Here is a 26,939-nt window from a genome sequence, read left to right on the forward strand (position 1 = left end):
AAATGTATATATGTACTATGACTACAACCACACAAAGCTCTACACATGAAAAATATTGGAATAGACATATGTATACATTTATATTTGTATGCAGATAAATAGGCATACTGTACAGGTGATGAGCCTGTAGATATAATTTTCTTTAATATTAAGATCTTTTTTTCTTTTCTTTTTTTTTTTTGGAAACGGAGTTTCTCTCTTGTTACCCAGGCTGGAGTGCAATGGTGCAATCTCGGCTCACCGCAACCTCCGCCTCCCAGGTTCAAGCAAGTTTCCCGCCTCAGTCTCCCGTGTAGCTGGATTACAGGCATGCAGTACCACGCCCAGCTAATTTTGTATTGTTAGTAGAGATGGGGTTTTGCCATGTTGAGGCAGGTCTCAAACTCCTGACCTCAGGTAATCTGCCTGCCTCGGCCTCCCAGAGTGCTGGGATTACAGGCATGAGCCACCCTGCCCAGCCAATATTAAGATCTTTAAGTTTAAATAGAAACTTGTTTTCATAGTAAATTCCTAAATTTTGAACAGATATGATCATTACCTTGAGTAGATTAAAGTTGAAAAAGTTGTCTTTTTAATGATAAAATATAATCCATAAAACAAATATTTTACTCTTATTATTATGATTATTCTGAGATAGGGTCTTGCTCTGTTTCCCAGGCTGGAGTGCAGTGGCATAGTCATAGCTCACTGCAGCCTCAAACTCCTGGGCTCAAGTGATCCCCCTGCCTCAGTCTTTTGGGTAGCCTCTAGACTGCAAGCACATGGCATCATGCCTGTTTAATTTTTTAAAAATATTTTGTAGAAAAAATATCTCACTATATTACCCATGCCCATGCCAGTCTTGAACTATTGGCCTCAAATGATCCTCCTGCTTTGTCCTCTTAAAGTGATGGGATTACATGCATGAGTCACCATGCCCAGCCTATTATTTTTATTTGAAGGCATAAATTATTAATTTTTAATTACTTTTTAAATCAACCAAGATGAGATTTAGAATAATATCAGATCATTACATAAAAATATAATTTAAGTGTATTCAAACTTTATTCGACTTCCAAAAGTAACTTGAATGATAACACTATTCCAGTTAAAGAGTAGGAATAATGCAAACCTATGCATTATTTTGGTTACAGGCCAAACCGAAGATAAAACATATGTAAAAGTATTTACTGTTTTTCTTAAGAGAGTTTATTGGTGATTGTTATTTTGAAAAATATTATGTGTTTGTATTTTTGAGCCTCTAGCTCAATAGTATCTGAGGAGCATAGTGAACTTCCAATTTCATTTCTATTAACTTTCTAGTTAAAGAATAAATCTCTTTCCTTTGAAACATAGCCTTGTTCAGTGGATGGAGCATTTTCTCCATATATGCATGTTAGGAAAATTTGCTTCAATTTAAAAAGGAAACACATAGCTATGACTTAAGTATTAAAAAGTGAAATGTTCAATTAATGTGGATTTGGTCTTTCTGTTTTTCCAGTCCCTCAAATGTTATTTCAACAAACCAACAAATAAGTAGCAGATAAATGAATTTTAGGCGGAATCCAAATATTCTGACTCGGCTTAAGACTTCTGTACTGAAGACTCTGTTCCCAAGATTTACATAGAGGACCCAAGTCTGCCATTTAATTAACAGGCTGATGTTTGTTTATTTTTTGTAATGCTGAATTATTTACCAGCTGTCTCCTGGTTATGTCAGAAAGATGTAAAGAATGAAAACAAAAATACAAATAAGACACAGGTAACATCAGCCATGTAATCTCCCCCCATGCACCCTGCTCACCTCCAAACCAATCTATGTTATTATTACAGAGGAGATCTCTCTGAAATATGCGTTCATGCAATATAATATTTTAGAAGACAATACATTTTCTTGATCATACATGTGTTGTTAGTTCACCATTTCCTTTTAAGAAATAAGCAGTTACCCCCAGACAATGATTATACGTTCATGAATGTATGTCACGCTGTTTATATTTACACCATATCTATTCTTTCTTATCTTTCTCTTTCTTTCCCCTTCCTTCCTTCACTTCACTTCCTTCCTTCCTTCCTTCCTTCCTTCTTTCACTACATTGTAGTAATGGTCATTGAAGAACATTTAGAAAATGCTAAAAGATCAGGAAGAAAATAAAATTGCTGTATATTTCACTACCTAGAGATAAAAACTATTAACATTGTAGTGCATATTTTCAGATTTTTCTATATATTGAATATTTATTAGAAAATTCGGATCACATTGTACCCACTATTTTCTAATATGCCTTACTCAGTAATGTATCATAAAGTATCTTATGAAAATCCTAGCACAGTCCTCTAATTTCAGTGTGATTGCATCATGACATATGGATATACATTTAGTCTTTTAAGAACTAGGGGCATTGACACTAATGCTTTTGAAGGTTTTTCCCTTTTTTCCCTCAAGGATTCAGTTGGTGGAAACAGGAGCACCCATGTTCCCATGTGTCCCAGGCTTACTGAAGGAACCTCACATGCAGTGTTTTGATGGAACAGCAGCTGACACTGTTATTACTCATCTCAGGCAGCTGGGTGACTGATGGCCTTTGCTGGCCATGAGCCACCTGACTAAAATGGTTTATGCTTTAGGTGTGTGTGTGTTTGGGGAGGGGGTACAATTATAGTACAAGGCTGTATTTTTACAAATATTTCAAATATGTTCAATTACCTTGTTTGTACATCTTAAAGCTTTAAGGGCCCAGGAATTCCTTCTCCAAAGTTCACAAAGGGATAATCTTCTCCTTCCTTCCTTCCTTCCTTCCTTCCTTCCTTCCTTCCTTCCTTCCTTCCTTCCTTCCTTCCTCCCTCCCTCCCTCCCTCCCCTCCCTCCCTCCCTCCCTCCCTCCTCTCCCCTCCCCTCCCCTTCCCTTCTCTTCCCTTCCCTTCCTTTCTTCTTTTTCTTTTTCTGAAACCACTTGAATGTATTTAGGAAATTTTGAATGAAAGCAAGACATTGGTTCTTTATATTTCAAGATAGAAAAGGCATTAAGAAGTACATCTTTCCCATCTAGAAAAATATTACCATCGAGCAAAAAAACACAATTATATTTAGAAATACGGCAAATTATACTGCTCAGAAAGTGTTTAATTTCATGGTTTTAACTCTATACCTGTGCCACATTTTCTAGAATAGGTTAAGAGGTCTCACACAGATTATCTTTAAACATCCACATAAGATGGCATAAGATGGTTGCTAAAAGCTTTCACATTTTGGATTACTTTCATTTTTATGCCTAAATGACTTTCAGTGTTTCGACAGTATTTGCTTTTCACAGCTTATAAGTATTATCATTTGGAGTTGTTTCTAAGGCCTAAATAAAAAAGCCAAATGGAAGGGAGTGGCAGGGGAAATGTGTTAGAAAAATACTTGTCTTCATTAGTTGACACAACTAGAAACAACCCCATCTAATTCATCCATGAACCCAGTTCTACCCTAAGTGGAAAGACTACAAGGATTTCAGGCCAGACCTTCATGAGTATCTGTGTGAAATGAAACACTGCCTCTAGGAAACATCAGGCAGGTAGCATGAACCAAATAGAAAACCAAAACATCTTATTTATACTCCTCACTGATTGCAAATGTTGACCGATTCTTCTGGATGCTTTCTTCTTCATACTTATAAACTTCAATGCAAGTATCTTTTCCATATATGATTCTAAGATCGGGATCTTAAAATCCAAGAGAAAAAAAAAATGGAGGTTCAGAGACAAAGGGAGGAAGCAATGTGCTCTTATTTTCTGCAGTGTTAATTACACTAGGGCAATACTACCAGTAGTGTTTGAGTAACTAAATACCCAGCCAGGTTGGTGGCTCATGCCTGTAATCCCAGCACTTTGGGAAGCCAAGACGGTTGGATCACCTCAGGTCAGGAGTTCAAGACCAGTCTGGGCAACATGGAGAAACCCTGTCTCTACTAAAAATATAAAAATTAGCCAGGTGTGGTGGCATGTTCCTGTAATCCCAGCTAATAGGGAGGCTAAGGTAAGAGAATAGCTTGAACCTGGGAGGCGGAGGTTACAGTGAGCCAAGATCATGCCACTGCACTCCAGCCTGGGCAACAGAGCAAGATTTCGTCTCAAAAAAAAAAAAAAAAAAGAAAGAAAGAAAAATAAAGAAAAGAAATAACTTAGTGGGACAGTATAATAATTTGAAGAAAGTGCCTAAAACTCTGTTTCCACTTTTATTGTTTTTCAATTGAGATATCTGAATAATTGAAAACTGACTTCAGATACGATTTAAACATTTCTCTTACAGCTGGGAATGACACTTACTTAAAGGGTAGAACAGAGACACGTACATGTAGCCCTGCAGTTCAGACTCTGCCTCTAGCTTTCCAATAAAATTGGTTGAAAGAACCTGCCAATTGATTAACATCCTCAAACCCAGGAGACTGAAAATTATGGCTACTATACTATATTCCACACTACAGTTGAAAAAAAGTCTTCTGCGACATCGAAGTTCAAGAGATTGCCTTGTTTCCTTAAGAGCATTGTTAAAGGTCTGATAATTTAAGAAAATTAAGATAAAATAATGCATTATGTGTATGTTAGAAAAACCAGAGTAATAGTCTACTATACAGAAAGACTTCTGAACTTGCTTCTTCAATTGAAAAACAAGCAGGACCCAAGTTAAAAAATAAGTATTGCCTCTAGTAATAAAAATTGATTTTTCCTTTCTACATCGTGTAATGAATTCATTGTTTAAAAAAAAATCAAAACTCATTTTTAAAAAAATCTCTGGACTCTTTGTAAAAGTTAACTTGCCTAGTCTTTTCTGAGTGACTTGTATTCTTGCCTTCCCTATTCTCACTGTATAAAAACCACACTTTATTTCCTTTCTTTTTCTGAGAAAGCTGTAAGCTAACTAATTTACTCAGACTATGGAACTCTAGACCACGCAGATCTTGATCGTAATTCTAACTTCACCACTGACCTTTAACAATGTACAGGCTAATTATGATTATCTGTAAAATAAGAATAACAGGTATCTCCTAGGATTATTATGAGAACTGAGATAATATACCTAAAGTTCCCAGCTCCCAGCCCTGTGTATCTCATAAGACAGGTGGCCACATTTTTAGTTCCTTTCCTGTTCTCCACCTGTCTCCCTCCCCTGATCCCCGCCCCCCTCCACAACTTAACCTCTAAAAAATGCATACGTAATTGTAGGGAAATTAGCATGAATGCCCAGATGCATTTGTTACTGAATTAACTCAGCAGTGAACTTGGCATTCCATAGCTAACCTTTCCCCTTCATTAATCCTCTTCTCCAGCCCCCTCAGACACAGGAGTACAACAGGACGCCAGGCAAACTATGTAACCAACCATGCATGTGAGCATTTTCTACCAGAATTTCGACTAGTCTTGTTCTGCCTCAAACACTAGACGGGGCTCATGCTGCTCACAATTAACTGACTCTGGCCATGTGGTGGCTGCCCTCAAGATCTACCACAAAGAGAACAGCAGTTCAATAAAATCTCGAACTCTATTTATAGGCCACTTGAAACAAGCAGTTTCCTTGAAGCCCAAGAAGCCCTCCTTGAGAATGCAGCAAGTAATTTACTAGCCCCAGTACTCACTGGGGAAATAAGAGGGCCGAAATGCAGCAAGTGCATTTTCTCAAGTACTGCACATATAGAAAGCATTTTGTCCTACACTCTGTCCCATTTTACCCTCATATTACCAACCAAGGAAGTAGACAAAACAGGCACTAGTAACAAATCCCTGTTTTATAGATTACAAAACTGATGCCTAGGAGGTTAAATTGCTAATGAACAGTGGTGATTGGACAAGGAGGTTAAAAAAATGTCTAAAGGGTGAGAATAATCTCTTGCTCATGCAATCAATCTACAATTCAGTAAGTCATTATTTACCTATTAAAAATATATACAACTAAGAAGAAATGTTTCGTAAGGCACTTGCAAGATTAAAAATTGTTCCCGCTCCACTTCTAAGAAAATCAAAATATGAGAAATAAAAACTTAGAGAGACTCTACAGGGAAACATTTATTAACATGTTTGCTTCTATTTATAATATATACATTCAGAGTGATTATATTTTTGGCAAGAAATGCCTTCTTAAAGACCCTCAAAATTAAAATGTGCGTAATCGAGGCTAATTTTGAAAAAGATGATAGGAATTTTTATGAGAAATTTAAATTGATTCTGTCAGTCAGCTCTGAAATAAATATATCTTTACTATTTTTTTTAATATGGGAGTTTACATAATTCCAGTATGTATGCAAAACACATGACTTTTTAATATGAGTTTATGGGCCAGAAATCATTTTGCTCTTAGAATTAATTTGATTTCGGCAAATACTCTGATTTTCTAACATCCTTCTTTAAGCCCTGTTACCTGGAAACCTTAAACAACTTTTTGGCTTGAGAGGGATGTCTGGGCAATTAGAATAGCTACACGGAAGTCTGCACTTGTGTGTGTGTGTGTGTGTGTGTGTGTGTTTAGAGAGAGAGAGAGAGATTATTGCTTAAACAATGCCCCTGGGTTGGCTGCTTGGCTTGGTGCCATTTAGGATTCTCAGATTTTATTGTCCCAGCTCTGATTTACAGAGTTCAGAATCTCGAAACGCAAGGCGTCTGGAGTTTAGGGTCCTTCCACGACAGCCCCTCCTCTTCCCTGTACACTCCTTTTGCTTGTGGTCACCTTGTGGTGACCTTGCAGGACTCAGCGTTTTTACCTGAGCTCAGTAGCTGGGGAGCCCACTAGTGCTGGGGAGCAAGCCGTGGTTTCCATTCCTGGGTGATGGAGTCATGGGAGAAACTGCAGTGAGCAAGCACAGTAGGACCTGAGTTGGGCTCGAATGTGCTTTAAGCGGCTCAGGACAGAGCAGCTGCTCTGTCTCCCAGCTTGCAAGTGCAGCCTGCATTTGTCACTGACCACTGAAGTGTATGTTTGTGCAAGGTGAGAGCTGGGTGCTTTGTTCTTAATTTGGAGACAAATTGCCAGGTATTGTTGTTGATTGTGTTTAATAATTTGGGGATATTTATATCACCACCAATTCAGGACCTAGACTGTGTGCGGTTTTATTTATGCCCTTGTTTTCCGTCATGATCCATTCAGCTCTCCACCGTGTCTACATTGTGGCAACAGACTGGTTATAGTACTGTTCTTCCACGCTGAAATGTGATCATTATAGTGCAGTGTTTCTTGGATTCTTTCTTTAATCGCTGCTGCCACATGATGTATCTGTTCATATACAGAATTCCAGTGCTAATTTGAAGGCATATAAAAACTGCTTCCGATAAAAATCTAAATTGCTATATTTGTTTAGTGCTTGCTGTGGTGTATTCTTTGCTTTACCCACAGTTTAGTGGTTGCAACTTTGAGAGAGTAGAGTGCCCTAGGATTTGATCTGATGACAAAAGCAGTGGGAGTTTTCTGTGTAATTGCTTGTCAAAATGAAAACTTCTACTTGGCTATTTGTGTGTGTCTGCGTATGTTATTTTATTTATTTTTTTAAAAAAAAAGAGCCAAAAGAAAACCAAATAATACGTGCTATCTTTTGATGTACTTACAATTAACTTAATCAACCTATACAGCTTTTGTTATCAGCATATTTGAATTTTGTAGCCTTACAGGACAATACAACTGCTATGTGAGCTTGTAAAAGTACATGGGAACACAGAGTATTACTCACTATGAGTCTGTTACAATAGGAATTAAAATCATGCTCTTGGGTTAACAGACCTTAATGGTGGGTCAGTTTTGTATGTTGGCTACTTAAGTGAACCCATAAACTATATAAAGGAGATACTTTTTAAATATCTAAATAAATATACAGGAGGTTTATATTCCTGAGACTCATATTTGAGAAAAGGGGGAAGTATAGGAATTTGGTACTGCGTAAGTAGAAGAAGAAAAAGAATATCAGATTTTAAAATGAAAAAGAAGACAATACATTAAAATGAGGAATAATTATGAGGGAATACCAAAAAGTTACTCTAACTGCTCAAATTTTTATGTCTAATGAAAGAACAATAACATACTTAAAAAATTTAGAGTCAGCAGAAATGAAGCCAAGAACAAGAATTCCTAATAAAACATGTCAACCTGTGGAATGTACTTGTCAGTTTTAATTAATTTGAATTCTGTTGCTGAGATTAATAAAATGAGAAGGAAAAAAGGAAATTTAAAATTTTTATTTAAAATTTATCTCTATTTTGATAGACTTTAAAAACTAATGAAGTAAAATAAATTTTATTAAAAGGCAATGAACACTAAAATTATTCAAAACAATTAACAAAGAACATATAATATCAAAATTATCTGTCCCACTTTTAAAGTATGTCAGTTTTGAAAGAAGATTCTAATACTGTAAACTAGATCGTCACCTGTTCCTACATGCATGTGGAATGCCAAGTTCCTGAGACACTCTCTTCATGGTTTCTTGCTTTCAGACTCTATATAAGAGCACTGTGGTATGCTGAGCAGAAACACCTGACTCTAACACTGTAATGCTTTCTATGCGAGTTAAGAAAAAGTTTCATTTCACAGATGTGGAACTTGTGGTGTACAAAGAATTGATGATTGGTGTTTCTATATGGGAACCTGTACTATGTTGGCTTTTCATGATCTAAAATTTGGCTGCTTCTTGAGAAGAGTTTAACATGACTGTCACCATGACTGAAAAGATGTACAGGAAGGCCTCATATAACTGTTTTATCAACACAAGAGTATTCATCCCTCTATGAGGACTACAGTCTTCTATGTTCAAATGTGGCATCCATGTGAACCCATGGTCAGCTTCTATGTTGAAATGCTAGAAAATTAGTCACCTATTTGATGAATAATAATCAGTGTATACAACCAAGAAAAGCCTTTAATAGTGTCTGTGTTTATTCTTTAGATAACTAGCTTACCTCAACATGCAAAGAGGTTTAAAAAGGTTTAGAGATTATAGGTATTGACCTCAGAGCACATGCCAGTCTGTTCAAACACATTTACTTCTATGCAATTAAGTTCTCCTAGATAAGGGGAAAGATTACCCTTTATTTATATATTTGATAAATATCTCTAATTTTCTAAAATGTTTAAACTCCCTAACACACTGTGTCCTTACTTTCTTCCTTCTTTCAGCTTTACACTTTTATTCTAGACTTTAAACTCACTAAGTTCTTCATTTGATGAACCTTCTTTCTTTTGACCTACACTCAATTTCTACACCTTGGACAAGGAAGCAGTTTTGATGTATACCTTGGGACTAGGGAAAATCCTACCTCTCTTGAAATTAAGAGGTTACTGCCCAGTGTCTGAGCAGAAAATGGGAGGGTGAGTGGGAAAGAATGAGATTAGTGGCTACCAGGCAGCAAGAACCACTGTGTCCATTGTGCCTAGCATTTCTGCTATTCATACTTTTTTAATCCATCTAGTCTGTTGCTAGGCTTGGGAACCTATGTCAACAATCTTTATACATGCTGACATAGTTACACTTCTACAAAGGCCTTTGGTAAACTGACACTAAATATGACTTTTAGCATATGGGAGTTGCTTACAGCATTATCTGTCATTTGTATGTCTCTTTACCTTAGCCACTAAGTTCTGTTTTGCCTACTAACTCTTCCCAAAGCAGTATAGATTCAGATAATATAATGGGCACTCACACAACTTTTAACTACTATTACTTCTAGATTCCTTAAATTAGGCCTTGGTTGTTTGGAGAGAAGAAACCTGGAGAGCAGGGTATGTGATGTGAAGATTCCTCTGGTAGATTAGTCCTCTGAGACCACAGTGTTCTGACAGTCACTGGGCTCCTCAGTGGACCGCTGGCTGTAAGGACTTGGCAGCTGGAGTAGGAGCAGATGGCAGCAGGTGATTCTCTGCTGGAAACAAGGAATATAAACATTTTCTGCAAGTCTGCTCAAGAGCCCTGCCTCATTTATCTCGAATGCAGTGTGTCTTCTAAGGAAATAGAATGAATACAGCCTGGTTGCTGGAATAGGACCGTCTGTCATTCTTGGCCCCTGCCACAGGAGGTACCCACTAGAGTCATTATATTGATACATACATAATTCCTACTATTTAAACATTTAAGTTATTTCTATTATACTAGGGAAGGCCTCAAATCAGATTCTAATGTCTACCTATGTTCCCCTCAATAGCCACCTATCACCATAAATAATAAATAATTTTTTAAAACACTGATGACCAATACAATGTAAACTCTTTACATATTAAAAGCCCCAAAATTCTTATCAATATGTAATTCAAATAATCTGTAAGACAAAGTAATTACAACTTCCAAATATTTCTAATGGGCAAGGAACCATCAGTAGAAAGTTATTGCAAAGTTTCCTATTTATAGGCATATTTGCCCTCAAGGGAATTTTCAAGAACACTACTCCAATATACTAAAATCAATAAAAAGAGAGACTTTTACATTTTAACAGTTTTAAATATCAGCATGCTTTAAATATTTTTATGATAAAGTGTAAAACCAACTGGAGTGTGTTCCTTCTCCAACTCTTATTGTTGTACAATGGGCTTTCATTTGACTGATAACTTATCAGAACACACTCATGTGTTCAGAGGGATTATTTTGTGGCCATAGAGAAATGTCTCCACCTGGTGCAGTGGCTCACACCTGTAACCCCAGCATTTTCGGAGGCCAGGGTGGGAGGATCACTTGAGCCCAGGAGTTCAAGACCAGGCTAGCCAACATAGTAAAACTCAGTCTCTACTAAAAATACAAAAATTAGCGGGACATGGTGGCATGTGCCTGTAGTCCTGGGTACTCGGGAGGCTGAGGTGTGATAATCACCTGAGTCCGGGAAGTCAAGGCTGCAGTGAGCTGACATCACACCCCTGCAGTCCAGCTTGGGCAACAGAGTGAGACTCTATCTAAAAATAATAAATAAATAAATAAATAAATAAATAAATAAATAAATAAACGGTCTCCTTTTCCTGCTAAGTCTGTGTAAGAACTGTATTTTTAAACATAGGTTTTATTATTATTCAGGAATGGTGAGGCCCATAGATTAGGAGGCGATTGTTATTGAAAAGATAGTTGGTCACTCTCAAGCTCCCAAGCAGAGAGGGGCAGACCACATGCAGGGGCCATACAAGGAAGCACCAGGGTCAGTCAGGGGCAGAGGGAGCCAAAGGAAAACAGCAGTGACAGCCTTTTGTGTTTTCCATGGGCAGGAACAAATAAGGCACGGTGAGCAGGCTCGGGATTGGCTAGTTTTTATAATTTTGGTGGCCTCAGCGGTGTAGGGGTTGTCTCTAGTGGTCTAATACCTGACCCTGGAGTGATTCGAGCAGAAGGATAGTGGCCCAGAGCATGAGAGCCTGATAGAGGAGGTGTTGAGGTATGGGCTCTGGATTCGTTGGTTTGCGTGTGAAAACGTACTGCCAGGTGAGTCTTTTACTATTACAGGCATTGGGTAGCCCTGGAAGGGGCAGTCTCTTCAGGCCCACAAGGCCTCAGATGACAAATCATCAGAAATACAAAAATAAAAAGGCACGATTAATGCAGATTAACACACCAAACAGGTATAGACTTAGTATCATTTTGCCCTGTGCGGTGTTCAGTGGGTTAGTCCATTGTGGACAACCCTCTCTTAACACCAAATGTACCCCACTAACTTAGGCAGAACTTTAAAACGGTGGGGGAAGGATGAATGAGTCAATAGGAAGTAGATACAGCCATTTAGAAAAAAAAGTGCCACCAAAATAAATTCTAAAATGGTAGAAGGTTTAGGTGTAAAGTATGAAATTATCAGCATACTAGAAGGCTTTGGTGTGCTTACATGCACAGGAGAGATGCTATCACTACCATGCCACTGAGTTGTCCTGGGCAGGGGTGGAAATAGTGTCCTGCTGCTTGAGGGGTACCTGGGCATGGCAGCAGTCGTGGCACTTACCACAGCAGAATAGAGATGTCCCAGGCGGGCCTTTCTCGTACCATCTACCCCAGTGTTCTCTGTGTGTTTCAGGCTCCCAGGCTTCAGAGAGGAAGGAAAGCAAAGAAGGTATAAATGTAAATCACTAATTTATTTTATAATTCCAAATTGATGCCTGTGCTTTATGCTGGGGCCAGACGAGTGTTAGGAAAATATTGTAGACTGATTTCTTGTTCTTAACTGTCCTGATTCCTAAATCTGACACTTGATCAGACCTCAAAGTGCCATCGCTCTCTCTGGTATCTGCAGATTCCTGATCTGTGACTTCCATTGGTGTGACAGTGGAATGACACACTGTCAGCTATGTGCTGGCCCTTTGAAGTTGCTATCGGAATAGACTGAACTGATTCAAAAAACTAAACTATCTATCAAGAGGTATGTGCTTGGTGGGGAGGAGACAGCTTCAGTTGGAAAGGTTTTTCTTTAGGTCTATAGATTATTTTTTCTATTTTACTTCCTGTTCCTCTAGTTAATTTCTTTATCCTGCAATTCCTCCCCTCCCCTGACCTCCTGTACTGTTTCACACCATCCTCTGACCTGGGTCGGTGGAGGGGGGCGACACTTGTGTCATTCACGCTAAGTTTCTCAGACTGGCAGGCTGTTTAGAGCAATGTGCAGTGTTCTAGCAACAGATTAAGGCAAATCCACAGAACTTCAAAAGCCTGAAGGCATTGAAAAAGTGCAAAGGACTACCCAGTTATATTTGGAATTTCTGCCTTTCGGATTTGTATTAGCTAAGAAACCCAGAAAAGTTTTTCAACTGTTAAAATGTAGTATTAATAGAAACTTGGAAAGTACAATCGGTTTTCTAAACCAGTCATGAACAATTTAGTCAAGGTGCTGAGAATGAAGGCCAAATATGTCTTTCAAGTAAGGTATTTATAAGCTCACTAGAAGCCACACAAAAGTGATTTTAACTGTCAGATATATCTTACATTAGTTAAAAATGCAGGCACTGGGATCAGTTAGATCTGCTTTGAAATCCATGAGCAAGTTGGGAAGGTTATTTAACTTTGGTAACCCTCAGTTCTCACATATGTAATATTAGCATAAATCACATATTATGAAGTTTAACTGAGAAAATATGTATGGATGGATTTGTCTACGGTAGAAGAAATAATCAAAAAGCTACTCTGTGAATGGAGATATTTTAGCAAATAGGACTATCATGATTTGGTGGAGGAGTGAATTTTTTTTCTAGATCAAGAGGTAGAAAAAGTTAGGGGAAACTTATCGGCGAAAATAAAAAGAACTAATGGGAGATACAATAGGATAAATTTGATCATCACAGAATGAAGATCTCATTATCATTGTGACCTTCTTCCATGGGACCTAACACAATCTGTTCCTCATAGCAGGTCCTTTTTTATGTTAAATAAATGAATGGATAAAAGAAAGAAAGAGACACTAAGAGTAGTCATGAAGGAAAATAAGGAATTGCATAAAATAATATTTAAAAACACCTCCAAGACGTCCTAGCTCAAGTACACTGTGTTGGTCAGATATACCTATAATACTTCACCCATCTCGCCACTTTCCCCTGAAAGTGGGACAGAAAACTAACAAGAATAGTTCTATTGATTACCACATGTATTTGTTATAACATCCCATAAGGAGGATAGAGTGAGAAGCCAGTGTTCTTTGGACACACCAAGGAATGACACACCTGTCAAAGCAGAGAATATCTGTGATGTCCGCGTGGTTTCTGGTAGAAGTCAAAGGGCGAACAGAGAGCCCAAACTGAAAAGATCATTAATCTTAAAGAAATGCCAAGATGGGATGAGGGCCTCAATCTACAGTTGCTTTTACTATTTGGGAAGGGACAAATATTTATAGTCCTTTGCTCTATAGAATGTCTTGTTTCCCCAAGCCTTGCCCGTTAAATGCCAATAACTCCTCCATTTATGCGAAAACCCAAACACTCCTGCACTTTTCAAATACCTCCAAGGGAGTGGTTCCCAAGCAAAAAATACTGAGAGTATAAAAAGTAGATTGAAGCATATTTAGAAGTGTAATGACTAAGTATCAAAATAGAAAAACTTCACTCCTTGGCTTTCATGGATCTCATAAGCATATATTTTACTCTTTTGAAATGAAAGCAAATACCTTGTTAGTAGCTTGTCATTTTTCTACGAAGTGTGTTTGAATCATGTTTGCTGTGGGTCTGATTTGTAGAGACCCATCACTTAGCTGGTGAATGAGATTAGCATACCTCATTCTTGCCTACGCCCTTTCAAATAAATTTATGTGGGTTTGTTTTTCTCTTCTTGTATTCATTGCAAACCTAATAACTCTCACAAGGTGATATTTTTTAAAAAAGAAAGGTTTGTTTCATTGTGGAAAAATGGTTCTAAAAAGGAAAGCAATTTTTAGGACTGCTAATGAGGTGTGAAGGATGTGAAGCGATAGAGTGTGATAGTGATTTGTATTTGTTTTTTGTTGTTGTTGTTGTTTTGTTTTTTTGAGATGGAGTCTTGCTCTGTTGCCCAGGCTGGAGTGCAGTAGCACGATCTCGGCACACTGCAACCTCCGCCTTCCAGATTCAAACGATTCTCTTGCCTCAGTCTCTCCAGCAGCTGGGATTACAGGCGCACGCCACCACACCTGGCTAATTTTTGTAGTGTTAGTAGAAACAGGGTTTCACCATGTTGGCCAGGCTGATCTGGAACTCCTGGTCTCAAGTGATCCGGCCGCCTTGGCTTCCCAAGTGCTGGGATTACAGGCATGAGCCACCACACCTGGCAGATCCTGATCTGTAGATCAGAGCAGTTTTGGATAAATTATGGAATTCAGACTTGGCAGTGTTGGCAATCTATGACAGCATGTCATTATTGACACCTGAAATGACAGTAGGAGCAATGCAGGCTTTGGTCCTCAGAAACATGACCTCCATCTTTTGTTGTTACCTTATCTGTGTAAGCGATGTTGTGTTCACAGTCCTCGGGTTGTGTTAAGTTTTTTGGTACACCAAACATTTCTGTCTGTGTCAGAGAGTAGGAGAATGAAGTGTCAGGGAAATGTCCTTGATAACAGTACCTGTATTACTTTCCCAAAACTGCTGTAACAAAGGTTCACAAATGGGTGATTTAAACAACAAAAATTTCCTGTCTCACAGTTCTGGAAGGCATAAGTCTAAGATCAAGGTGTTAGCAAGTTGATGCTGCCTCTGAAGCAACTAGAGAAGGGTCTGTTCTTGGTCTCTCTCCTAGCTTCTGATAGACTCGGGCATTTCTTAGCTTTTAGATGGCTGTCTTCCTCCGTTTCTCAACATCCCCTTCCCTCTGTGCATATCTATCACTGCGCCCAAATTTCCCCTTTTTATGAGGGCACTAGTCATATTGGATTAGGGACTACCTTGTTGACCTGTAAAGAGTCTATTTCCAAATATGACCACATTCTGAGATACTGGGAGTTAGGGCTTCAACATATCTTTCCTGAGGAACATAATTCAACCCCTAGCATTGGCTCAGAAGAAATACTAGTAATGGAAGAACCCAAGAAAATTCAGAGTCCAGGACTGGCCTCAGTATTATATTGCCTCCATGCTATTCGAAGTGTGGTCAGTGACTAGCAGCATCAGTATCCTGTCAGCGCTGGTAGGAAATGCAGAGTCTCAAGCCTCTCCTAGACCTCCCGCATCAGAGTCTTTATTTTAACCTAGATCCCCAGATGTTTTGTTTGTACATTAAAGTTTCAGAAGAGCTGTTCCAACTCAGAGAGTAGAAGCCCAATTCTCAAATGCCAAAAAGCGGGGGGAAAAAGGACTGTGTTGATGTGCAGGGACTCCCTAAATATGTGCACATAGCAAGTATGGGTCATCATTCTAGCCCAGCTGTGACATATTTATTCCTAAAGGTAATATTTATCTCTGCAAGTTTTAAGAGTTAAGTGTCGATGACTATTTATTCCCTTGCTGTAGAGCATCCCTTAGGAGTGAACTCAGAAGATCATCATGCAGAGATAGCTCAAATTCTTTTTTCCTACACTTGCTTTGCTTCTGTAAGTTGTTTCTTTTCTGCCAGCCTGCTCTATAATTTGAGTCAGCCTAGCTAGCTGGGTCATACAATCTAATTCTGAAATAAGGCCTATCAAGGAATAACACTTTCCCCAGTAATGGGGAAAAGGTACTTGAATTTCTAATATCATTATTTAAGTGATTGAAAATGTGAACTCTTGCTTCACTGACTTCTGCCTCTCCTGCCCCAAGGTCTTTGCACGTCCCTAAAAATGTAATTCAGGTGGAAGTTGTGGTTGTGGAGTCTGTGTTACATGAAGACAAATGGAAAGAGAAAAAAACAAAAAACAAAAAAAACCAAGCAGCGGAATTAAACTTTGTCCTGGAGTCATCTTGCGCAAATGCTTATAATAGCAAGGGAACAAATGCAGCTTCCCTAGAGGACTCTGAGGTCGCAGTTCTCATGGGGGTGGTGACTTGACATGACAAGTGGTTATTCACAGAAGTAAAATATGTTCAGGAGGAGCCCGCTCCCCTCAACTCCAGAGTGTCAGCAAGCACACCATATGGACTGTATTCCAATCCCAATAAAACTGCCATGCTGCGGGTAATGCTGCAGGGAAATTTCCCTACGTGGGAATGAATCTTTGTAACTGAAAATTAGAGAACTTTAACGTTTTTATCATCTTCTCTCAAGACCTATAGTTTAGGTTCCTAGATAAGTATTATATTTCTGCTCTGCTGGCTTTATCTATATGCTAAGTAGTAAAACAAAACAAAACCTTGAAAATGTCCTCCCAGCATCATTTAACTGACTTGATCATCCTTTCTGCTAACATTCTTTATTGGCTTCAAATAATGTCTGGAAAAAATAGTGAACGTGTGTTATTACTAAGTGCAAGCCACTCTCCTAAGTGTCTACATTACTTATACACTTTTAATTCTCACAACAATGCTATAAGCAACAGATGGGAAATTGTACGGATGAGGAAGTTGAGACACAGGTTAAATCGTGACATCGACTAGTGGCAGGGTCAGAATTCAAATCTGATTCCACAGCCTGTGAACGTGACTACTGTGGATACTGCCTCTCAAGAGAGACATGTAATCATTCTGAATATATCTTTAAAAAGCCAAAATAACTACTGCAAAATGTGCTTTTAAAATCTTTTTTATTGCATAGCCAATTATTATTACAGATTTGCGTTCCTCACCACTTTTGTTGCTGAAACTGTATCCTTCCTTAAATGACACATTTTAGGGACATTTTCTTCAAGATATAAACAAAATACAATTATTTCACACCTTCCCTCCCCCACTAAGTCCACCCCTCCCTCCCCCAAGCTAACTTTGCCAAACACCTGCTCTGTTCTTCATTTGCATGCAGGGTCCACCTTGGAGCTTTTCTGCTCTTCCTCTCCTTGTTTCTTCCTCCAACTGCACTGAGCCCCTCATCTTGATTTGTTGTCATTATGCTGATCAATATTATTTCTAACAAAAAATCATAGCTCAGTTGCCACAACCTGAGCATTGTTCATGGCATTTTCATGAGCAACGAATTACCTTAGATGACATCTAATAAATGTTTGACACCTGCTTAATTCCAAAGGGAAGGGGAAACACAACAATTACAATGAACTAAAAATGGTGGCTATTCTCATTACTTTTGGCAATGGTAATAAAACAGAGAAGACTCAATAATAATAACTGTATAAATTATTTTAAACATTAAAACGTAATGTGTAAGTACATATGGCTTAACATAGTCCTTGCTCCAAAGTACCTTTCTGACAGAAGGTGTATATGCTGAGTATATGCTCATTTAAATTTGGATTTCAGAGGATAGAGACTTTCTAGTGCTCCTTATTCTCATCTTTGTTAACACTGATCATCCAGAGTTGAATTCTTAATAATAGTGTTTATGTTCACATGGAACTTATTTATCAGTTCAGATAAAGCTTTCAACCTGACTATGTCTGGTCATAATTCTAACTTTTCTTTTTTCTTTTTTTGAGATGGCGTCTTGCTCTGTTGCCAGGTTGGGGCGCAGTGGCATGATCTCGGCTCACTGCAACCTCCGCCTCCTGGGTTCAAGTGATTCTCCTGCCTCAGCCTCCTGAGTAGCTGGGACTCCAGGCATGCGTCACCACGCCCAGCTAATTTTTGTATTTGTATTAGAGACGGCTTTTCACCATGTTGGCCAGGATGGTCTCCATCTCCTGACCTCGTGATCCACCTGCCTCAGCCTCCCAAAGTGCTGGGTTACAGGAATTCTAGTATTTTTTAAGAATAAAATCATTTCACTCTGATGACCAAGCAAATGAAACACAAATGCTTTTAACTGGAGTTAACTTAGAAACTACCAAGTGTCTTTTTTCTTGTTGTTGAGACAGAGTTTCACTCTGTAACCCAGGCTGGAGTGCAGTGGCGCAACCTTGGCTCACTGCAACCTCTGCCTCCCGGGTTCAAGCGATTCTCCTGCCTCAGCCTCCTGAGTCACTGGGATTACAGGCGTGTGCCACCACACTTGGCTATTTTTTTTTTTTTTTTTTTGTATTTTTTTGTATTTTCAGTAGAGACAGGGTTTCACCATATTAGTCAGGCTGGTCTCGGACTCCTGACCTCATGATCCGCCCGCCTCGGCCTCCCAAAGTGCCGGAATTACAGGCGTGAGCCACCACACCTGGCCCTAAGTTCCTTTTTTAAGAAACGCAGTGGTCTATATTTGGTTGAAGACAATGGAACAAAACAAAACATAACAAAACATGTGACAGAATAAGCTTAAGTAAATTTTGATTTAAGAATTAATTAAGAAAACTTGTGCCAAGTTCACAATTACTTTAGGGGCATAAGGAATCATTTTTCCTGGACTGCATTTTACATCCTGCCTTTAAGCCCCGGGCTAGTCTAAATAACAGCTAAATATCTTCAGAAGAGATAAGCTTCAGAGTGTACACTGCGCCCAGGAGCCACAGAAGGTCTGATGAACCATGTGGTCTTGTGAGCCCAGCATTTTGGCTGGCCTGTGCCACTCTACACGTGCCATGTCTCCTTCCATATTAATTGTTTTGTATAATTTGTCTCTCCCTCATAACTGCTGTGGATCAGGGTTTTGTTTGGTTAGCAGGATTGGTTCTCATAGCTTTGGTTCTGTATTTTAAAGGGAAGCCCGTGAAGTGTGAATACTTTTAGAGATAAAGACTCTACCTGTGATGGATCAACATTGTTGAAATACAGCTTCTATAAATCAAAATTTAATTAATTTTATTTAGTATTGTGACACAGCTTGTTGGTAATCAACCTTAAGCTGTCTTAAAGTTGCCACCTGATCGACAGGAGATCATCTATGGATAAAGGGTACAAGCAGATAGAGATGTATCAATTATGCAATTAGACAGCTCTTACTAATTTATCAAACATGAAACTGCTGATCATTTTAGGTATCTTATTTGAATTTAGTCTCTTCTTTTTGGATTTGGTCACTAAAGTGTTATAAACACCATATAAATGGAAACATTGAAGTAGGCACCATAATACCTATTAGAGAAACTATAGAGGATCTTATTTTGTTTTACTTACCTCAGTTCCATTTTAGACCTACCTATTATTATTTTTTAAATGGAATCCAGAAAAACTGCTCAGTAGGCTATTTCCATTTAGCTGCATTTGTACTTTTTCAGAATCTCTTTTTATATTTATATTTTGTTTACTTATTGGGCATTTTGCTTTCAGGTCATATTGTGAAGTGAGAAAGCTTACATTCATTATTCTCATTCAAGTGTAGAGCTCAAGAATACTGATTGCAAATTATATAAAATATGTTAAGAGGAACTTTCTTTACTATCCAGAGCCAGCAGAGCACAGTACTGAAGAGCCCAGATTCAGTATCTAAGCTGTGTTGATTGTAGTTCCAACTCCATTCTAAATTTATCTTAGATAAGTCATCTAATCTTTTCAATTTCCTTATCTATGAAATGGGAATTATAGAACTTAACTTATAGTGTAATAGTGAGAATTACTTAGAATAGTTTCTGGCTTAAATAAGCCCAATATGTGTATTAGAGATTACTGTTATCATTATATTTTACTATAGCAGTAGTTTTACTTATTTGTTTATTTATTTTCATTTGTTTTTAGTGGAATCTTTCTTCAAATGATATTGTACAAAGATGTCCAATATTCATAAAGCAGATAAAATCCAATTTTGCTTGGTTGAAATAATGGTGAGAATTGCTGTTTCCAGCCTCACCCAAGTGCACCTGTGTATAAAACACATTCATGGAGCACATTTTGTTTGGCAGAGTTATACAGACCTAGGCATCAACAGGATGTTCTTTGGTGGTCTATAAAATTCATCAGAGAAGTTTAGATTCAGCAAGTAGTTTTGAAAATTAAATAATAACAATAATAAATAATATAGTTTACACTATGTACCAGCCACTGTTCTAAGCATTCACGCACAAGCCCTACTTGACCCTTTCCCCTTTGGTAAAAGGGACCAAAAAGAGCAGAAATGTGCCTCTCAAATGGTTGAATATCTTAGGTGTAATTAAGAAGGTATTGCCTGTTGAATTTGTATCCTATATGTACTGTACTTGAGTGATATAAAAGGGGATAAATATTTCCCTATCAAGAGGAAATTTCAGGGTTCTATTTTGAAATACAGCATAGCTAATACAATCCAGGTGTTCAGTAATGTATTCTTTGCCCCCTCAGCTGAATGGGAAGTAGTAGACGGGAGTTTAAGGCCTTTGTTCACTTTACATGCAAATCCTACTCTCTGTCTCAATCATTTCTATGAGTTTGGAGTGCAGGCACAGGAGTCAAAACACTGGATTCAAATCCTAACTCTGCCACTTTCTGCCTGGGTGATTCTGGACCAGTTTACTTCACCTTTGTTTCTTAGTGGTCCCATCTACACATTGGAGGGAGCAGTATTATGTGTATCATAGTACCGTGGTCAGAACTAAACAGTGTAAAACATTTTTATTGTTGTTATTACAAGACAATAAATGAAGTCTTCCAGGTCCATGAAATATACAAAACATTACAAAAGTGCCACTTTACCTCAATCTGGACTCATAAAATGAGGAGCAATAAAGAAAACAACTTAATTATTCCATGGTCATGAATTCAGCTTATTGAGAGAACTGGCAGGGCACATTAGACACACGTCAGCTGTGGCAAAAATTAGTCAACATTGTTTGTAGAAAGCCTGTGATGTCTGCATTACCAGCTGTCTGGAAAAAGGAGAACATAACTTCCTTTTTTCTGCTTAATGTGGTCTGCCAGCCAGCTGGCACTAGGGAAAGAGGAAGGGAGCTCTTGTTTATTGAACGTCTACTGTGGGCCAAATGCATCTTGGAAGTTGTCTCATTTGATCCTCCCACTTTGATGGTGGGGTGGTATCAATAACCCTGATTAACACATGGGAGATTGAGACAGCGAGGTCAATTAACCCAGCCAAGAACCTACCAGTAGTAAACGAGATTCTGACTCGAAGGTCAGTCAGGCCATGCTATTTACTCCTATTGATAATGCTACAGATACTCTCTAATGACCAGTTGGAGTTAGCAGTAAAAAACTAAATATTTCATAAGTTATTTTACATATTATTTTGTAGAAAATGCAAGCTTCATTTCAATTTTCATGATTGCTTTTATATTTTTAAAGGATTAGATTGATGGTACAGTAATATTTTCTATTTAGGTTAATACTACCATTAAAATGCCACATTGTTAGACAGTTCTCTTATTGTTTCTGTATGTCCCATAACATAAAAATAGATTAACAGAATGGAAAACTGGATCATGAGTCAGGAGGTCTGCATTCTAGCTCTAAGTTCTTTCATTATCTGTGATTTACAGGTAAGGAAAAATTAAGCAGCTGGTAAGTGGCAGAGCTACTATCCAAACTCAAGATACAAATAGCAGGAGAGGCAAAGGCAACTCATAATAAGAATAATTTGATAAATTCATGATTTTGGACTTCAAATTTTTAATAATTAAGTAATTTACATAATGTATCATAAATATAAATTTGTATAAATGCATGAGTAGACGTTTTATAGAAAGTTTGCTTATCCAAATGTTGATTGTCAGGAATCAACATATTTTGTGGGTGATTTTCTTAATTAATACAGGGAAAAATTTCTTTAAAATGTTTTACCATTGAGAAAAATATAATTTCATCAAACTAAAGAGTACTATGATAGTTAAGCCACCTATTTATTTACAGAAAAATAAACAAAAATTAGAAAACCTGTTGGAAATTTAAGCCATAGACTATGTAATGTAATATTTAAAACCATTGACTATGTTGTTCTTTCCACAATATAATATAGATGTTGACATTGATACAAAATATATGTTGAACTATATGGGGTTTTCTTTACAGCTAAATGTATAAAATTTTATCACTGAGTTATATTTCATTAAGTGCAGAGTAATTAAGTAGAATGTGTTACACAAAAAACCCTAAAACATAATTGATAACATATTTTTTAAAGTTTTAATTGCTTATGGAAATGTAACAATTGATTCTAATTTGGTTCCCTCACGTAAAGATTGAATGAGATAACATAAATCAAATGTAAACACCTCCCTGAAATACATTATTCAATGTCTTTATTAGTATTGTTAATAAATTGTTATTATACATCATGATATGCTAGGGAAGTTTTATAAAATAGATTTAGGAATTAAAGAGGAAGAAAACATAATGAGCTAACACTGACACAAGAGAGTAAAGAGATATATACTTTCCAGTAGGATCCATTAGCAGAGGGCCAGGTTCCTGGCTGAACTGTTTGTTATAGCATCTCTAGCACATAGCTCTGTAGCCCACATATTGTAAGGATTAATAAATATTTAATGAGCGAATACATAAACTTTTCCCCTAAACAAAACTGTTAATTTAGGCCACTTTGTGATGATGTTCTGAGATTACAGAATTAAATAAAAACATCTTTAGTCTTCTATTCCACAGAGTTAGCAGTTGTTAGTAACAATTCACACATACATACAAACACACGCATACACACAACATAAACCCGGTGTCTTAGGAACTTAAAAAATGGTCAAGATCTGTATCTGTATTTACCTGGAGGAGTAGATAATGAATACTTTGCACCTTTTGTAATAATGATTTGGATGTGTCCCATATAAATTGCAATGGGAGTTGAACTTTGTTTTAAATAATTTGCTTGGTGATCAAAGTCAAGCAAATTTGTATTGGTATAATGAAATTGTTGCTGTATCTCATAATTCTCTTGTTGTTATTGCTGTTTTAGTTCATTTTGTTGTCCAATTATAATATATGGAAATGATGATAGCCATGGTGAATCTTAGGGGAGATAGGGCTATTGTAGATGTTGGTGTGTGGGGGATGATGAATTGGACATTGGAATAGGGTTGGAACCAATGGCCAATTTATCTCTGTAAATGTCATGTTGCATGGCACCAGTTTAACAGAAAGATATCATTGACTGAGAGATTGGAAAATACTAGTCTGTTATCACTTCTACCTGCATTTTTTAATACTTTATAGGATTTGTCACTCCAATTTTAACCTTGAAGCGGTAGAGAAGTACACATTACCATGGACAATATGTTTTTTCTTTCTTTTGCAAGTCAAAAGTATTGAATTGTGTCCGGACAATAAAGGAAGCTATTTTAATCTTCCTGGAAATTTATCTTCCTTACTCATGATAATTTTCAGTCATAATTATGATTTTACCCAATCCGTGTAAAAATTTTATCATACATACAATAATTTTATATTATACACACAAATTTGAAAAACAACTTTGTGGTATGTCTTTACTTACAACAGTCATAGAGGTTGTTGCTATTGTTCTATTTTAAAGATTGGAAAATTGAGGCCAATGGAGATTAAGCCACTTGTTCAAAGTTACATAGCTAGTAAGTTCCAGTGTCCCATCCTAACTGAAGTCTTACTCCCAAACTATAGGTACATTAATGTATCTATTAATATAAATCATTAGTGTATATTTGTTAATATAAGTTAGAATTTACATACACTATGTGTATTTGCCTTCCCAGAATTTTTCCCTGCCTTTTATATTCCCTCGTCTTTCCCTTTTTGCTTACACACACTTAAGACATAGCAGTGCCCCTAATCACTACCTATCTGAAAGAGGCAGAAGTAATCGACACAACTGTGTAAGAGAAGTTAATAATATATTCTGATTATGGATTGGAAACTCCTGTCTATGTTAATAGAGCTAAAAATAAAGTAAAATAATCATAGCTACCATTGGTGGGTATTGGGAGGATTACACTAGAATGCATTTTTTAATCTAAATAGAAAAAATTTCAAAGATACTAGGAAAGCTTATTTAGCTGCTAAGAGGATGTTTAAATTCAAAAATATAATTTTTTTCTCTTTCTTTTCTTTTTTTTTTTTTTTGAGACAGAGTTTTGCTCTGTTGCCCAGGGTGGAGTGCAGTGGCACGATCTCGGCTCACTGCAACTTCCACCTCCCAGGTTTAAATGATTCTCCTGCCTCAGCCTCCCAAGTAGCTGGGATTACAGGAGCCCACCACCAAACCTGACTAATATTTGTGTTTTTATTAGAGATGGGGTTTCACCATGTTGGCCAGGCTGGTCTTAGACTCCTGACCTCAGGTGATCCCCCTGCCTCGGCCTCCCAAAGTGCTAGGATTACAGGAGTGATCCACTGCACCTGGCCTCAAAAATATAATTTTAAAAAATCTTTCCACTTATGATTTTATTTTCATGGGTTATTACTTACATGTCTAAAAGCCACACACATAAAAACGTTGTCTTCCCACAATCACTTTGTCTCCACCCCAATCTGCTTTCTATGAGGTAAGGGACTTGGAAACAGTGGTCTACTTTCATACTTCAGGGTTTTTATTATTATTATTATTGACACTTTTTGTTGAGAGATATTACTTTAATATCTTACCTATTGCTATTGCAGTAAAATAAGTCAAACATTACAGCATAAATCACCTACTGTCAATCATTAGGATTAGGGAAGTGTTTTTCTGAAGTCAACACTTTAAATATCTGTTGGAAAAAACTATAAAACAATCAATTAATTCTCACTTAATGGTGATGGGGTCATTCTCAGACATTGCATGGTGGTTATTAACCAACTTTCATTTTACCTTTTTATCTTGGATAAAGATAACTTGTCAGGATTCCAATACTGTTTTCATCAGTATGCCATGAATATCTGAGAAAAATTGATTTCTAGCCTTTTAACTGGGAAAAAAGCAATACGGAAACAGATTTACACAGTTTGTTTTCTGACTTATAGTTAAATAGTATGTTACCCTTCAGTTATGGGACCACCTTTAGACTTATTCATTACTTATGTGTCAGGGTGAGATATCAGAGAAAAATTTACAATAATGTTACTGCCATCTTATAACTCAACTCATACAAAGACTAGAATATAATTCAGCCAAAATAATCTGAATTGATATGTTCTTCTGAGAGATCTTGAGTGCCAACTGGTTCTATAAACAAAAGGGGGCAGTGTGAGGGTATAGACCTTTATGAACTATATGTTGGGAATTTCTGGACATTAGATTTCTCCTAAAACTTTCTGGAATACATGCACAAATTCAAATCAGTAAATTTTTATAATAATACTTCAATATCTAGATTCTACCATTCACTTGATGATCTGCAATGAATTTCTAATAAGAAGATTTAAAGTGTCACTTGGTTTTTTTAACTACTAGAAATTTTGCTTGATTCATTTTTTTTCATTCATTTAACAAATATTTGTTGATTTGCATTGTGTGATAATACTATTCTCAGTTGTAGGAATACAGCAGTGTATTAAACTGATAAAATCCGTGCCCTCAATAATCTTACATGCTGGACACAGAAGATATTTAAGAATGGTATAATGTATGTATTAATGATGCTTAATAAAGTAAATATAAAGTATGCCACGCAGTGAGGATCATAAAGATAGCTATAGCAGAATAAAGGACGTAAAAAAGAATGGGTGGAGGAAGGTGCTCTTTTATGCAAACGGTCAAACTTCTTGGAGGTGAATTTTCAGCAAAAGAGCAAAGGCCTAAGGAAGGCTGCTGTGTAATGAGCTTTCCAGGCAGAAGACACTGCAAATATCAAGGTTTAGATGTGGGACTATACCTGTCCTATTTGAGGAACTGCAAGGTGATCAGTTTGGCTAGAACTGTGGGGAGCAGGTCAGGTCAAAGATTAGGGCACATATATAGTCATCACTGGCCAAATAAATGATTATCTGCCCACAGCATTAGAGATTAGAGATTAGGATGTGGTGGTATTTGGAGGGTAACACTGCCCTCCAAATATAATCACCCATCCCTAAGTTGTGAGTTGAGTTTAATGCATGCCAGTGCTGCAGAAGAACAATGCTCATTTTTCAGATGAAGAAAATCCATAAAAAGAAAATCCATTTAAAAAAAGGAATCTAGGCATGTACTGTGCAGGATTACACAGTTAATAAATAGGAGAGATAGTCATCTAATCTGTTTTCTAGAACTTTTCTCCCCCTTTCACCACACCATCTAAGAAAGTCATTGGTAGCTTGATGGGGGTGGCATTGGCCAAATTGTATATTTACATGCATGACATTAAATGAATAGTATTTTCTTTATTATACTTTAAGTTCTAGGGTACATGTGCACAACATGCAGATTTGTTACATATGCATACATGTGTCATGTTGATGTGCTGCGTGCATTAACTCCTCATTTACATTAGGCAAATCTCCTAATGCTATCCCTCCCCCGTCCCCCCACCCCACGACAGGCCTCAGTATGTGATGTTCCCCTTCCTGTGTTCAAGTGTTCTCATTGTTCAATTCCCACCTATGAGTGAGAACATGCGGTGTTTGGTTTTCTGTCCTTGTGATAGTTTGCTAAGAGTGATGGTTTCCAGCTGCATCCATGTTCCTACAAAGGACATGAACTCATCCTTTTTTATGGCTGCATAGTATTCCATGGTGTATATGTACCACATTTTCTCAATTCAGTCTATCACTGATGGACATT

The 26,939-nt window shown here is 37.4% G+C and overlaps 1 protein-coding gene across 7 annotated transcripts in view; it reads left to right on the forward strand.

The window, feature by feature from the left end:
- Positions 1-26,939, forward strand: part of ARHGAP24 (Rho GTPase activating protein 24) — a 527,106-nt gene that overhangs the window by 343,038 nt on the left and 157,129 nt on the right. The window contains exon 1 of one of the 7 annotated variants that reach the window (XM_003898912.5): positions 4,119-6,940. The exons of the other annotated variants lie outside the window; for them this stretch is intronic. Within the exon in view, the coding sequence (XP_003898961.1) occupies positions 6,928-6,940 (13 nt within the window). The 5' untranslated portion in view covers positions 4,119-6,927. Of the gene's footprint in view, positions 1-4,118; positions 6,941-26,939 lie in introns of those variants that run through there. 7 annotated transcript variants of the gene reach the window in all.

This window comes from Papio anubis, chromosome 3, assembly GCF_008728515.1.
Source record: "Papio anubis isolate 15944 chromosome 3, Panubis1.0, whole genome shotgun sequence".
In the NCBI taxonomy this organism is placed as follows: Eukaryota; Metazoa; Chordata; class Mammalia; order Primates; family Cercopithecidae; genus Papio; species Papio anubis.